This window comes from Mustela nigripes, chromosome 5, assembly GCF_022355385.1.
Source record: "Mustela nigripes isolate SB6536 chromosome 5, MUSNIG.SB6536, whole genome shotgun sequence".
NCBI lineage: Eukaryota > Metazoa > Chordata > Mammalia > Carnivora > Mustelidae > Mustela > Mustela nigripes.
In genome coordinates, this window is record NC_081561.1 from 112,924,286 (window position 1) to 112,941,036 (window position 16,751).

At 33.0% G+C, this 16,751-nt stretch overlaps 1 protein-coding gene across 6 annotated transcripts in view; it reads right to left on the reverse strand.

Moving 5' to 3' along the window:
• Positions 1-16,751, reverse strand: part of EPHA7 (EPH receptor A7) — a 169,557-nt gene that overhangs the window by 83,183 nt on the left and 69,623 nt on the right. The window contains exon 6 of one of the 6 annotated variants that reach the window (XM_059401079.1): positions 4,678-4,829. The exons of the other annotated variants lie outside the window; for them this stretch is intronic. Coding sequence (XP_059257062.1) covers positions 4,768-4,829 — 62 coding nt within the window. The 3' untranslated portion in view covers positions 4,678-4,767. Of the gene's footprint in view, positions 1-4,677; positions 4,830-16,751 lie in introns of those variants that run through there. 6 annotated transcript variants of the gene reach the window in all.

Genomic DNA, 16,751 nt, shown 5'->3' on the forward strand with positions numbered 1-16,751 from the left:
AATAAAGGTATATGTTTGGGTACAAGTTTTGGCAAAGAATGTATAAATGAGAATAAATACGGTGTGCCATTATATTTTAGGAAAAGAAGTAAAGAGAGATGGTCTATTAGTTTTTTCTCTAGTTGTATTATATTCCAAATAATATAGTCACATTACTATAATAAAGCTGTGTTTCTTCCAAGGTCTCTATTGATTTTCCTCCAGCTAAGTCCAACTGTATTCTCTCATTTTCTTCACCCTTTCAAATCAGTAACTCTTGAATACATCCATGCCTTCCTGAAATATCCAGATTATATCTTTAGCAGAAAACAAATATGAAAAGCACGTATTGGAGCTCCTTCAAATCAAACATAGACGTAGTTCTTTTGTTTTTCTTTTAGAACTTAGAAAAAGAGATTCCTTCTAGAATGTATATTAGTTTATTATGTATACACATTATGTTCTCAAAGACATGATCAAGGAGAGTTAAAGAAATAATCTGCATAACTGAGGACAAAAATTTTTTTCATTTTAAATATGCAAACAGTTGAGGTGCTAATGCTCTCTTATCCAATGAGTCTCCAATGTAATCTGTGTGTGTGGCAAACAGCAACAACTGCATTATACATTGTCTGGTTTATCAGTGATTTCTTTAATGGTATGTATTTTTCACATTTTAGCTGGTAGGGTAAACCACTACATTGTTTTATCTGTTCTATAGTATCCACAAGCCAATATTGAGTGAATAGGCTTTCATTACATCAACTCTGCCTTAAGGGGAACACAGACAACTCTAAGTCACATTCACTCACATAGTTCAATTCAATAGAAATAATGTATTAACCTATTTTCTCAAAAAATATGTATTATGCACCTGCTATGCACCTGACATTTTTAGGTGCTTGGCTTTAGAAAACATGTTTAATAAGAGCACTTATTTAAGAATATTCTCACAGAATTGGATTTAAAGTATGTTTACAGCAGAGCTCAGTGAACCTAGTGGGAGCTGAGGAGTGGAAATGAATCAAGCAAAAAATTAAATTAAATAAAGAGTCTTCTTGTAAAATTAATAAATGAATAATAATATTCATAAAATACAATACAATAATGGAAATTTTAACTCCCCTCACCCTCACTCTGGCAAGTTACATCTCTGCTAACTCTGGCAATAACTCAAAAGAGAACATACTCTAAACAATGAGTTACTTACAGAATGTGGACTTACGGAATATGTGCCATCTTTAATGTGACACGAACTTTTATAAAAATTGCAATTTCTATTTCTCTCTGCTAAGTGGCTTGCGTTTTTATTACATGCAGTTTCTACATAGGAACCCAATCATAAATTTAATCATGTTTAATTTCTGTGCTACACTTTAATGTATTTGCTCATGGCAAAGTTAGCAAATTTGTAGTAACATTAGTATTGGTTTTGTGCACATCTTATTTTTTTAAAGATTTTATTTATTTATTTGACAGATAGAGATCACAAGTAGGCAGAGAGGCAGGCAGAGAGAGAGGAGGAAGCAGGCTCCCTACTGAGCAGAGAGCCAATGTGGGGCTCAATCCCAGGACCCTGGGATCATGACCTGAGCTGAAGGCAGAAGCTTTAACCAACTGAGCCACCAAGGAGCCCAGTGCACATCTTATTAATACACCTTAAATTCTGAAAGCAAAAGCAAGAGATGTTTTAGAAAAATGTTTTAAGTTTTCAAAACAAATAAAAAATATTCAGAATATTTTGAATTTCAAATTTTCAAATAAACTGATATGATCAACAACATGATCTGGCAAAGATTTAAGCAATTAAATTGTGCAAAGAGTTAATTTAAATGTGAAAAACGCTGTTCAAATTATTAAAATAACAGAAATTAATTTTACATTTCTAGCAATAATTCTCTAACCTGAATATACAATACCTACAATTTGAAATACTTTCCAATTACTAGAGAGTAAATTTAACCTATGATGTTAGAAAAAATGTCCAAAGGAGCATGTTAGATGTTATCATGGCTGCTACTCTGGAAATCTTTATCCTTGTGTGTTTTTCCATGCATTGTAACTAGGATATATTATGAATCAAATCCACAAATACCAAGGTTAAAAGTGTGATGCAAATCCATTTAATTCCCTGATAACCATGAATATATTCGATGTTTCACTTTTACACTTAATCCAAAAGTAGCATAGATTGTGGTATGTCGACCATATTTAGAAATTTTCCAGTATGAGTATGCGTCACATGTTTATTAGAATTGACATTTTCTCCAGAAATAGGACAACACAGCTATAAAAATCAAGAGCAGAAAGAGATAGTATAGCATAGGGAATAAGAGGATTGGCCACAGGGACTGTCTGATGTCACTGGTCTCTCACCCAGCCACTTTACAGCCTTATCACCTTGGGCCATTTGTTAACTTCCTCCCACTTTCTGGATAATAACATATTCTTCATAAAATTGTTGAGAATTTGATACCTAAAGAGTCAATAAATTGTTAACAGGCAGGGCTGAATCCCTAAATATCTTTTATGTAACTTCAGTCTTGCTTTTTCTGCTTCCAAATAGTATGGGGGCAGGGAACTCAAGAAATATTATAAAAATTCTCTCCACTTCTGTTTTTAGAATTAGAATGAAATGGGACTTTTCATCCAGTGTAAAGCATAATCATCTACATATGTGTTATATTATCTGTCTAGGGTTGTAATATAAGCTTTTTGCCCTGACCAAACCTGGGACATAAATTCTATTTAAAATTTTACAACTACATTGGTATTTACATTATAATTCCAAAGGATTAGTTAAAGTTCTGGGTGTCATTAGAGACATAAGGAATTACTTTTTTTTTTTAAAGCAGTGAAATAATTATATTTTTTAAAAAGCACCTGTGTTTTGTGAGTAAGACCACCAGAAAAGATTTAGAGGATAAGAAAAAAGAAAGAGGCAAGAGGGAAAAACCTATTGGACCCTAAATTAACCTGTAATATGGTAACCCTGCAGTAATCAACTACAGTTTTTGTTTTTTATTTTTAAATCCCATGCTATCTATACCAATTAAAATGGAGACCTGGAAACAATGCATAGTTCTGAATTCTCCTTACAATAATTTCTTACTAGCATATGAATAGCCATAAATTGCATCATTTTCCTTTGCATTTGGTGAAAACTTAGAGAGAAATGGCTTAGCAATATAATAATGAAAAAAGGATTATTAAGATTCAAATCGTTCCTGGGGAAACTCCCTTATTTATCTCTTTTAAGATTCTAAAGAAACAAGGAGCTAGAGATCTGAGGACTTAGGATATGAGAGATGGTTAATGCATCTTTTTCTCCGTAACCTGGGAAAGAGGTACAAATATCAGTATCCTTGTTACCCAATAGAAATTGGATGATATTTAATTATAATTTCTAACTTCTATAAAGCACATGTAGTGTCATAAAAGGGAAAAAAACTTAAATAGTTCATGCAGTGTGTTGAATACCAAAGACTTTGGAGCCTTCAATTACTATGGTTTTTTAATATAAAAGAGAAAAATAATATAAAATATTGCATAAGTGTATCTATGGCATGGTTGTTGATTTTTAAGATTGCCCAGACGGAAATTCTTTATACTCTCTTCAATGAGTGTACATCAGTAAACCAAGCAAGTGCATGGTGTACATGAAAGTTTCAGATTCTATTCACATGCCATATGTTACAAACTGCTTTGATATAGTGTGCCCATCGCTTTGAAAGCCTAGTGGGCAGTCACATGTACCAATGTACAAAGCCTTTTAAACAGCTTGTAAGAGCAGAGGGAGACAGCTCTTCCCCAACACCAACTCCAATAGCAGCTACTGAGCAGGCAGCCAAGGTAACCTCTTGCTTCCAATGGCATCTTTCTTCCAATATAACAATTTCACTATAAATTGGAAGAATGTTTAAAGTGATATAAGTTGGATACCCTTCATAAAACAGTGTAGAAGAGAAAAAAAAGCACAAAGAAGTTTGTACGGCCAACCTGTTCCTTTGTTTGGCATCTATGGGGATGGGGGTTGGGAATGGTCAGGAAAGAGGCATGAGTGAAATACAAACGAGTAATTAAAAGTGATTGATGGTGTTGTTTTAGGGTATTTGGCAAAGGCACATTCACTGCAGTGAGAATCTTTACAGAAAGTACCTTAAACAACAGAAGAGTGTATTAGTGCTTTGTTTTCAAATCCACAATTCAAAACCTCACTTTTCTCCCATGGGAGACTGACCCAGAACACTAGAGAAAGATCCTCAAGGATAAGGTTGCTCAATAATGTCAAAGATTACCAGTGATCAAAAGCAAGGTTCCAGTGACCGCACACCATTTCCAAAAGGTCAGAATCACAAGATCTTGTGGTAAGTGACTGTATTTACAGACTGGTTGAGTAAGACTTTAACAAAAGACTCCATTTTTATTCTTTGGAATACAAATTAGAAATGAGACCTACTTTTCTGTGGGAAGTTCTTTGACAAATTCTACCCTTAGAAAAAGCTACTCTTACAAATATAAAATCTGTTTGGTCATAGTGGTGCTTTTTATTTAGGAGAGTTCTTAAGTATGTGAGGGAAAGAAAATGTTTCCAAAGGGCCTCAAACAACTACTTTTTTAAAAACACTCATTCTGATTTATATAAATGTTTTTGGTAGAAATTGAAAGATTTATCTTAAAGAAAGCTAGCAGGAAAAGAAAAAATTCCAATTTTTTTCTATATCCAACAGTACAGCATCTCAGACAAGTCTGTTGTTATTCTCACTACTGATCTCAAACCTGCAGCCTTCAAGTTAGACGTACCTCCGAAAGAGAAGTAAATATCACAGGATGTAAAAATCTGCAGCAACCTGGAGGCAAAGAAATGAATTCTTAGGTAACAACCTGTTCTTTGTTCACCATTTATGTGACTTTTGTGACACTGGAATAGTGGTTTCCTATTGTTTCATGGTTTTTCCTGTACCTGGCTTCTCACCACCAAAACAAATGGGAGGGCAAGAAAGGCTGGAAGGAGAGAAAAATAGAGATGGGGGGGGGCATAGGGAAGGAGCAAGGAAGTTAAAAGAAAGGAAGAAAGGGAGCAGGGAAGAAAAGGAAAAAAGAAAGAAGAGAGAAGACAGAGAGGACAAGTAAAACCACATAAAGGTCTAGGACAAGAAGTCCAAGAATACTGTCATGTTTCCAAAACTGCCCATCAACAGTCCCTAGGTGTAGAAATGTAAAAAGCAAAGAAAACAACTTTTTGAGGTAAAGGCTGGTCTGGAAACTGCCGCCATGTATCATTTCACCCCAAATGGGAACTCAGGTGCAAAATTATGTTCTTCTTTGTCCTTGCCTTTTTTTTTTTTAATTTATTTTACATCTTTTGGCTTCCCAATTTTTGCTCCCCAACCCCAACAGTATGAAGTAATCTAAGCAGGGTCTGTGTATGAGAATGTGTATTCAAGGGCTCAATTTCTATCCAAGAGAAAGAACCAGTGGAAAAGTAGAAACCAATCAAATATATTAAATGAGAGAACAATTTTCAGGTATTAGTAAGCTCTTACTGAGTTATAAAAGGGTAATCTTATACCACATCTGAAACACTGATATTCAACTTTCTTTCAAAATTTGTATTTCAATAAATCATATTTCTCTTGCTCCCAGTCTGCCAAAAGTGGGCTTATGTTTTAAATGTACATGTTTCCAACATTTAAAATTTCCTAAGTTTGTATATCTGAATATTAAATCGTAATTTAAAAAGTCATTTAGGGATGCCTGGGTGGCTCAGCTGATTAAGCCTCTAACCTTGGCTCAGGGCATGATCCAGTCCCCTATCAGGCTCCTTACTCTGCGGGGGCCTGCTTCTCCCTCTGCCTGCAGTTGCCTCTGCTTGTGCATGCTCTTTCTCTCTCTCCCTATCTGTGACAAATAAATAAATAAAACCTTAAAAAGTCATTTAAATTTTTTCTTCTTATGTAATAAAGGTGGATAGCATAATACCTTTTAAAATGTAATTAAAGTCTTTAGAATTTTTCAATGTGTTTATATAAAATCATTCTCTTCCAACTTTATACTATCTTACCCTCAAAATGTAATATAAATTGGGTTCAGTAGTGGAAGTGGCGCTGTATTCTGATACAGCAGTAAAGAAAATTATAAGATCTATCTATATAAGTTATAAGAGCTATCTATATACCTAGAGAATTAAATTTTCTTAAACATTAAACTTTATATAATACATGGACTTACACATATAGTACCATAATGTATCAAATATTTTGACACTACTTAATTTTCTTAATTTTTAGAAAAATAGGGATTAAAATATAACATTGATACTTAGCATCATTTTCTAAACATGTAACAGTATAAAAATTGGCAATAGAAATATGTTTTAAATTTCTTGTGTCTTAAGAATTCAGGGTTCACTTTAAGAAATTGATTATATCTAACACACCTCTTATTAATTCCCAGAATTCTAAGAATTACGATGGTTTTGACCAGAAATAAGCTTTCATAAATGCCTTCACTTTTGTCTGTCTATTGAGAGGGCTACATATTGTGAGAATGAAGAGAACATTAATTTGTATTAAAATCAGCATGGTTTTGCTAACTTTTCCAAGACTGTGCTTTGCCACAGCTAAATTTATGGCACAGCTCCTCAAAACTGCGTTCTTTTATATCAATACCACCAATAGTCAACAACAAAGTGTTCTTATTTAATAAACCCCTTTTCATGTATTATTTCATGTAATACTAAAATTAGCTAGATATAAAGATTGCATTAATTGTCCAAAGTCAAAAAACAAACTGTTCAAGTTGGATTCAAATATTCTGGTTTTAAATCCAGTGTTCTAAATAGTGATTCAAGGGGCACATATACCCCAATGTTAATAATAACAATGTCCACAATAACCAAAACATGGAAAGAGCCCAGATGTCCACTAAAAGATGAATGGATAAAGATGTGATATATATACACGATGGAGTATTACTCAACCATCAAAAGGAATAAAATCGTGCCATGTGCAACAATGTGGATGGAACTAGAGTCTATTAGTCCAAGGAAAATAATTTGGTCAGAGAAAGACAAATACTGTATGATTTCACTCATATGTGGAATTTAAGATACAAAATAGATGAACATAGGGGAAGGGAAGGGAAAATAAAATAAGATAAAAAACAGAGGCAAACCATAAGAGACTTATAGGGGAAAAACAGGTTTCTGGAGGAGCGATGGGTGGCAGATGGGTTAATTGGGTGATGAGCATTAGGAGGCACTTGAAATAATGAGCACTCGCTACTGATGAATCACTAAATTCTACCCCTAAAGCCAATAATTCGCTATATATTAACTAACTTGAATTTAAATTTTTTAAAAAGGTTAAATAATTAATTAATTAAAAAACAAATCTAGTGTTCTGAGCCTAACTTGTCTAATATACTTCTGAAGCCTATTCTTTCTATACATGCACTATTATATATATAAAAAAAAGATTTTATTTTGATAGAGGTAAATAATCTGCTCATCTCAGTCTATGTATTGACTAAGTAGCTTAAGCAGTGCCTACTTTTGGCAAGTCAATACACAGAAAAATCTCCACATCTAAAAATATATAGGAGAAAAGCAAAATAACTCAAATGGAACGTTTCTGGTTAACAAGCCATTTGACCTTATTGGCTCACTATATGATGCTACACAAATAGTCTTTTTTTTTAAGCCTCAATTCCTTGATCTGAAAACCTTAATTATATTTATTAAAAAATAAATACATAAATTACATTTGTTATATTCACAATTCAAATGGCATTACAGCAAAAATTAAGAATTACTGAAAATAAGAACTCTTGTCATTCAGAAGTGCCAAAGAGAAACTAAATGTAGAGAGAGATATTAAAACACCATAAACTGCTTGGCTATTAATATCTAAAGGGAAATATATCTAACTACTTAAGAGATAAAACATACCTAATTATTAGAGGCAGTATATGTCAGTAGTATAGTCATAAATGAAAGAATTCATTTAAATATGAATTTATATTCATACAAAATAAATATACATTCTGAATATGCATATGTGTGTGTGTGTGTATGTGTGTGCATACGCACTTTACTGAGGCATTCAAAATAGTGAACCATTCAGTAATGAATATTCCTGGCCAATTTAAATTCTGAGTTAAGCTATACTATAGCTTAAGGCAATTATTATGAACATGTCTATCAAATAGTTTTAAATTATTGTATCTTCATTTGAGAAAAATTATGGATGGTAAAATATTTCTGTATATTCTGGTAATTAAGCCACTATGAAAAAAATTAATAGTAGATTCATTCCTGTATGACAAGAGAAACTCATCCTTGGATAAAGAAATATGCAATTCTTACAAAGTAATGCACACATTTCAGGAATCTGTTTTTAATATGTACTACATTGAAATGAGTTTAATTATTTGCATAAAAACAAAGGGTCAAATTAAAGTTACATGAAAGAGATTTTTTTTTCTAAAGATAAAGTTAGATTTTATTTGTGTAGAGTTTGGTTTAATGGTGAAATACTTATAAATTCAACCATAATCTATAGCCTTATAAAAATACAAGGCAGGAATTTGTAAGTGAGGCGAGAGTTAGAGGTACAGATTTATAGTTTTAACTGTATAGAGGTGAGAGCAGAAGCTGGAGGAGTACTCATCCTTTTCCCCAGTAGTATCAGTCCAAATTTTCCAAAATTATTTTTTGTTTACTATGTAAACATTATGACCTATTCAGTCTACTAAAGATTGGACACCTTCTCTTCTGTTAATCCGGCAATATATGGTTTAAAATATTGTCAGATATTTAGATCACTTTCAAACAGTTAATCTATTTATCCTTTTTTTCAACTGGATTTTCAAGGAGCTCCCAGAGTTCTTTTTAAAATGTCTTCAGAGAAGAGAAGTAAAACACCTTATACATAATAAACATCTTCTCCAGTGATTATAAAACACTATGCATTTATGCACTAGGTTATTAAACAAGACTATAACAAAAAGGCAAATTATATCAAGGAATGAGAATCATCAAAATCAAGAGATAGTTAAAACATAAAAGGCAAGTTGTCTATTAAAGCAGAATAAGGAAAACTGTGGAAAATGGAGTATATGACTGAATATAAAGCAGGATAATTATAATTCTAATTTTGATCTAGCCATCTTTTAACCCAAATATTCACCTAAATTCACACAAACAAATCCTGAAGTCAAGCAACATGCTTAGGTTTAGGTGGTAACTGTGGCAAATTTGTATCAGCGGATTGATACAGATGTTAGCTACAGTTAACAATTTAACACATACATCCACAAACAAAATGACATGCAGATTGGCTACACCTAGAAATGAAACCTTTCATGATTACAATTACCTATAGACTTCATTGACATTGAAGTGTGGTTGTGATGTCAAATATAATTTAATTACAATATCTAAGAATAAAAAAAATCTTCTGAGACACAGTTCCAGGATTTTGAAGGCCCTAGATCTTTTTCAGGGTCTGCCTGGTTAAAAGGGCCTAAGACCCATTCAAGCACACATAATTCAGGAGGCCTGCCTGCCAGCAATAAAGGCCGAAATTGGATACTTGGTGAGATTAATTACCTAGATAGGGCTTGATAATGCAAGTCAAATGGGAATGTAATTAAAGTGCACCTTCCATGAAAATTATTCATTGCTGATGGATCAGGTGACAGATAAATCAAAAGGCATTTTAAAAAAAGACTACAGGTTAACTTGAAGCAGGTCTTTCCTCTTTATGAAACTCTGTAATTGCAGGTGTGGAATTCACTCTTGCTGTCCTATCCTCATCAAGATACCATGGGACAAAAAAAAGGAGATTGTAATGTAACCTGTTAGAAACAGAAGCCAATAGAATAACCATTAGGATCACAGTTACAAACAAAAGGTCAGTTAGACTGGAATCAGTTGGCTGGCAGCTTTCAGAAGAGAATATCACTCTATGTTCATACTATAATGGGGATTGCAACCATAAAAGAACAAGTGATGAATTAATAAGTTGACTAGTCCCCAGGGTGCAATCCTTATAGATGAAAGTCATGCTGGGGTAATCAAACAGAGTTATAAATTAGATAAATCGAATGCCATAAGAAGTATTTTACATCATCATTATTAAATAAAGTCTTCCTGGATGTCTTGTTAATTCTTTACTGTTAATACATTTATTTACAGTCTTAGAACAATAAAAAACAGTGTTTTATAACAACGGCAGGGTAATTTCAGTTACCCAGAGGGACACTAAATCTAATTTCCACCTTGAGTTCTTTTAGATGTGTTTATTATACACCTAAGAGAAGATAGATGAAACAAAATGTCCAATTAAATGACAGTTATTGGAAAATGTGGCTTTATATGTTACTCATTTTCTTGCTCTAACTAATGAATATATCTTGCTTTTATTGACCTGTATAAAGAAAACACATAGCAGTTTTCTTTTCTGTAAGAATAAACTTATTGCTAAATGGAATACTATGTCATCTAGTAGACAGCATATGAAATTCACAAAAGAGGACAATCCCTGTTAGAAAAAACATAATAGCATAAAACTTGAAAAATCTTTGTTCTATGGAAGTCTTTAATAACAATATAGATACTGACTTACTACACGTCTTTGAAAAATTCCCACTTCGTATTTTATTTAAACTTGAAAAAAGACAAAATTTGGGATGAAATTCCCCTCAATAATCCATTCATTCCAAAATCACATAAAAATCCTTCAAATTAAAAGACAATCAAAATAATAAAAACTGATCTTGCACTATTACCTATAGGCAATTAGGAGGCTCATTGCAAATACTCAAACCTTATAATAAAGTAGTATATCTAAAATTTTTTTCAATAAAAATAAACTTTACATAGCAGCTCTTTCCACATGGTCAAAACTCAGAAGTAAGAAAATTCATAAGCAAATACACAATAAGATTTTAGGTATGTAAATTTGACACACAGAGTCTGCTTGTGTTTGAAGTGCTATAGGTAAATGTATAAAAAATACATCTGTCAAAGAACTGTTTACAGTTCTCCATTCCTAAAGGTTACTGATTAAATTTGAAAATAGACATGGCAAACACCCAAGATATTTTATCAGAAGACACTGCTTTTTATGTTCCCTGCAGGTTCCAGTAAGTAACTTAATCCTAAGCAAACTATAAAGTAAACTGTTCATGATTTGTCAGATTGGCTGATGCTTGTCCAGAAAAATGGTCTGAAAAAAGAGTCACCAGGACACTATAATTAAGATCCATTCATCCATTGCATCCCTGTATTGAAGAAAATAATGAAACATCAAAGTAGTCAGACAGCAATCTAAAGAAGTTCGGTTAGTATCTTTTCAAACATAACACCAGCATGTAATGCAGCAGGTGCACCAGAAGTAACTTACAAATCATATTACTATCCAAGGTTGGCTGAAATAGCCTTATGACTTTCTCTTCTTCGTTTATGTCATTTTCAAAGATAAAGGAAATGTGGTTAAAAATAAAAGGTAAAGTATTAGTATTAACATACTGACTGAAGATAGCAAGAATAAAGTTTCAAAATTTTAGGTGGGTCTCCAACTTTTCCATAGGTAAGTACATGATGGGGGTATATTTTAAAAAGTCTGGCAGAAAGAAAAGAAACTAGGAAGAGAAAGAAATGTGAAAACAGAAACATAACATAAAATGTAACTATAAATAGAACCATTTATATATTTTATACTAACAGACATAGTCTTTATGAGTCAGTGCAGTCACTTGATTTTATAACAATATTTCAAATTAAGAATGACAATAAAGATATTAGAGGAGACAGTGTTATAAATGCATAGTTTATCTTTATGGAATTAACATCTTTCCTTTTATGACCTCTACTGAGATTACCAGGTTCTCAACAGTAAAATTTATGTGAGGCTAAATTTGGGTTCTTAGTGATGTCAGAGACGTGCGAAAATAGGATGAGATGTCAAAACAAGGAGAAAACAAGGTTATTATAATGTATTAGAAAAGAACAAAGGCAGTAATTTTTTTCCAAACAAAATTCCGACTCATAATCTATCTTAGAGCTTTTACCAGTCTGATGAATGTTGTATGAAATCAGCATAAAAAGTAATCTATTACAATTCAATTCAGCCAACACTGTGCACTTACACCACATATGCCATAGTGTTACACTTTGTTTTCAACCATGACAAATATGATTATGACATTTTTTGCTCCAACCTGTCTTTCAAAATTGTTTCTCATGGCTCAAAATTGTCAAATCCAATGGACTTTCTTCCCTCTTCATTCTATTGACCTCCTGTGACATTTCATTCTATGATTAACTGACTTGGAAACTATCCCTTCCTTTGGTTACTATGTCAGCCCACCCATCCAACTGGACTGGGTACTGTTTTTTGGTCTTCTTCACTTTGTTTTTATATTCAGTCAGCTCTTGTTGGTATGCTCAAAACTCCTCTCTCAAACTTTTAACTTATAGCTCTGCCTCCTCTTATCTTGCAAAAGGCCATTCATTAACTTGTCATCTATAGGTTCATGATACCCAAACCTGCAACATTTAGGCTCCTCTACCATTTTAATGCTTGTTCTCCTAGGAATATTTATGTGTTCATAAAACACATGAGGTTAAAAAGTACACATAGTTAAAACTGTCTATATACAAGCCTATACACATAAATATATCACATCCCAGGTGATGTCACAGGAGGTAAATTTGTTATGTTTAAGGGTATTAGTAACATTTGAATAAACTGTACAATAATGATATGGCTTAGCCAGGGACTCTGCATTTTATTACCATATATGGTTGCCATTATAAGTGCTATGCTCAGACAATGCTAAATTTAATGATTTCTTTCTATATGCTAAAGTTAATGATTAAATATTATTAAAAATTGGGACACTAATTATCTGATGTCAACACGTCATGGATAATTAATAACTGTGTGTCCTTAGCTATGATAATTGTTTTTCACAGATCTTTTTTAGCGCCTGTGTCTTAAACAAGTCAAGCAGCTACAGGACTACAAGTACATCTCTGCCCCTACTTTGTCAGAGGACATACATCATCTCCTCTGCTTTCTCCCTGATTAATTTTGTTCAGTTGCAGCAATTATCTCTCCCTATGTGACAGACCTCTTTGTAAATGAAATCCAAGAAATTTGGATAATTTTTCTTAGTTTTTACTTCTTAACTGATCCTTGTTTCTTGCTTACCATAGTATAAAGGAAGTGAAGTCATAAAGCAGCTGGAATTGACACAAGTACCAACAGGCTTCTGCAGTGGTAATGGACACATCTGAAAGGCAAGACCTCGATAGTGTTCTTTCCTTTACCCTATTACTTAGATCATTTGGTTAAAACTGTTAATGATCCTCCTGGATCAATGTCTTTTGCTTGTAGCTCTAATTTACTGCATTGGATGATTAGTACAGATGTTTTTGTGGATGGCTCTGCATCATTCTGCCAAATTGCTTGTCTGAATCAAATTTGCTTCAATTCATCACCAATGAAGCAAGGAATAAAATAATCAACATCTACGTTCTCTTAACACGGGTACCAAAAATAGAACAACGAGATGCTTGTAAATTTAAGAACTCTTTTTTACCTTTTTCAAAGCAGCTATGTCCCTTAGTTTATCCAAGGGCTCAAAATGATATGTGTGGTTGGGTGTAGCGGCATGTAGGAAATGGAACTGAGAGGAACCAAAATATGTACTTCAAATTTATTTTTTTTAATTGAGGTATAATTGACATACAACATTATATTAGTTTATCATCAAATTTTTATCACCATCATCATCACCCTCCTCCTCATCACCCCTTCACATTATGTGTATTCATCTATCTATGAATAATGTATGAAATTACCATCCACTGGCTTTTCATTCTCTGAAATGCAGCTTATTGATTTCTTGCTCTTAAGTGGTTTTTTTTCTGAAACTGTGTCTATCTTCACAATACTATTCTTTTAATAATACTTCAGGGAAATAATTGTGATAGTCTGCTCTGTATGAACTAAGCAAACAACCCAGAGATCAAAACCTTTCTGTACTATGGAACAGGAGCATCAAGGAAATCAGGTCCAGTTTTGGTCAACTAACAATTCAGCAGGAATCACTTCCTGGTTCAATTCATATTGACAATCTTTTACAAATGTGTTAATTTATATTCTTAGCATAGTAATCCTCCTATGTATATATTTTGCTCTTTCATTATTTATAATTGTGTAATACTTCCAGAAAAAGGACTGAATTCAATATATATTGACCTGGGTTTGTACTGTGAAAAATTCTTGCATATTTTATTTAAATCTCTGGTATTAACTTGCTTTTTGCCTTATTTCTTGCTAAAATTAAATAATAGGTGGTCTTGTTAGCCACATTTTTGTTAAAACAGATTTTCTATATCTCACTTGACCAAACTTCTTGACTTCAAAAGTAAAGTAGCTATTTCTTTATAAGTAATACTCTAGTGCATACATTTTCAATTCACTACAATCACCACTCAATAAACTTAACAGTAGCAAAATGAAGGACCTCCTATTAAGGGCAAGACATATAATAAGAATTACTTTACATAATTCCACCATTATCTACTATTCCAGGACAATGATCCTAAGGGGCAGTCATATATTTTGTTGAAGAGCCTATTTAGAGGAAGCTTAAATTTAACAAGTTTCAAATTCAAATCTCCAAAATACAGTTATAAAAACTTTTTCACTAGAAATTCCTAAAACAGCATTCATTTCTTAATCATGTTGAAATTGCTAGTTTAAAATTGCCAAGAATTTGACAAACTTGCTCAAGCTTGAAAATTCAGAGACCAGCTACATAACTTACTTTATATAGAACGTTCTGCTACCATCAAAGTAGCACCTTCTATAATTTATGAGATAATAAATTGGCTCTGTTTAAAAAAAAAAAACTGTCTTTGGGGTCAAAGCAAAATATTACTATTGGTCTTTCTGGCACTTACCAATGCATTGCACTAAATAAGTTTGGTACCTTTTTGAAAGGGAGAAATCATAGAAATGCTTAAAATTCCTTCAACTCCCACCACTTTGCACCCATAAAAGTGTTTATGTCTGTCCTATGCATAGGGAAAATACTTTCCTTCAACATAATAGGACGGAATTTAATTATCTGAGGGATGGATATATGTATTAGCCCATTCAGAAAGCTGTAACACCACAGACTGGATGCCGTAAAAGGAAACAAAACAAAACAAAACAAAAACAAAAACAGAAATTTCATATCTCATAATTCTGGAGGCTAGAGGTCCCAGATCAAGACCCAGCAAGATTCACATTTTGATGAGACCTCTCTTCCTGGCTTGCAGATAGCCACCTTCTCTCTCCTCACATGATCTTCTTTTAGTGAATGTACATGGAGAGAGAGCAAGCTCTCTGGTGTCTCTTTTTGTAAGGACACTAAACCTGACAGGATCAGGGCCCCAACCACATGATCTCATTTACCCTTAATTACCTTAATTATCTCCCTATAGGGGTGCCTGGGTGGCTCAGTGGGTTAAGCCTTTGCCTTTGGCTTAGGTCATGATCTAAGGGTCCTGGAATCAAGCCCCACATTGGGCTCTCTGCTCAGCAGGGAGCCTGCTTTCCCCCTCTCTTTCTAGGCCTGCCTCTCTGCCTGCTTGTGATCTCTCTCTCTGTGTCAAATAAATAAATAAAATGTTTTTTTAAAAAAAGGAATTTTAAATACCTCCCTATAGTCCCTGTCTTCAAATACAGTCACACTGGGGGTCAGGGTTTCAATGTATGAATTTAGAGGAGGACACAATTCAATCCATAGCAATGTTATAACTGAATTATTACAAAAATTAACTCTTTCTTCTCAGCTCTTTAAATACAATTATTCACAAAATAGCAAAGCTGAGAACAAAGACCTTAATATTAAAATATATTAAATTGAAAATATGAAAGGCTACTTAAAACACCTAGCGTTCTTTCAAATGTTCAGAGTCCTTCCATTCCAAAGCGTGCAGATTGACTTGTTAATAATCTCAACTTAACTTCAACATAAGCAAAATAGTTCATTACAAATATTTATAAAAGCAGAAAAGGGTGGATGTGGCAACTCACATAGAGACTGGGACTGGAAAACATGGAGGTCACATGAAGGTGAAGATAAGCGGTTGAGAACACAGGTTGCTTAGGGACATTTCTTTACATGTATTTTAATTGAGAGAATTCATAGAATAGCTATGTGATATAGTCTTAACAAGTCACAAAACTACAAAAAGGAAAATACTAAAATAAGTTATAAAAATTATATATACATATATTTTAAGCTGGGTGTAGAGCCCAACAGTTGGCTCAAACTCACAACCCAGAGATCAAACCTGAGCTGAGATCAAGAGGCAGATGCCCAACCAACTGAGCCACCCAGACTGCCCCTCTATTCAGTGTTATATTAAAAGAAAACAAAATAATTTTATTTTTAGTAGATTTTCAAAATCTTAAATATCAAATTATGGTGAAAACTCACTTTAAAATTCTAAATATATCTACAGTTTTAAGACCAAATAACAAAATGTTTATACTTGAAATAATTTTCTTATATATTTATGGCATAATATAAGTAAAATTACATTGAATTCTAATTAAACTAATCCTTTATATTAATCTTGATAATCTTAGAAAGTCTCTTTTCATATTACAATATACAAAGAATTTATGTATTTAATATAAAAAATTTACTAATAAGCATGGCCCTGGCCCCAGCTGGTTTCAGAGGCTAGAGAATAA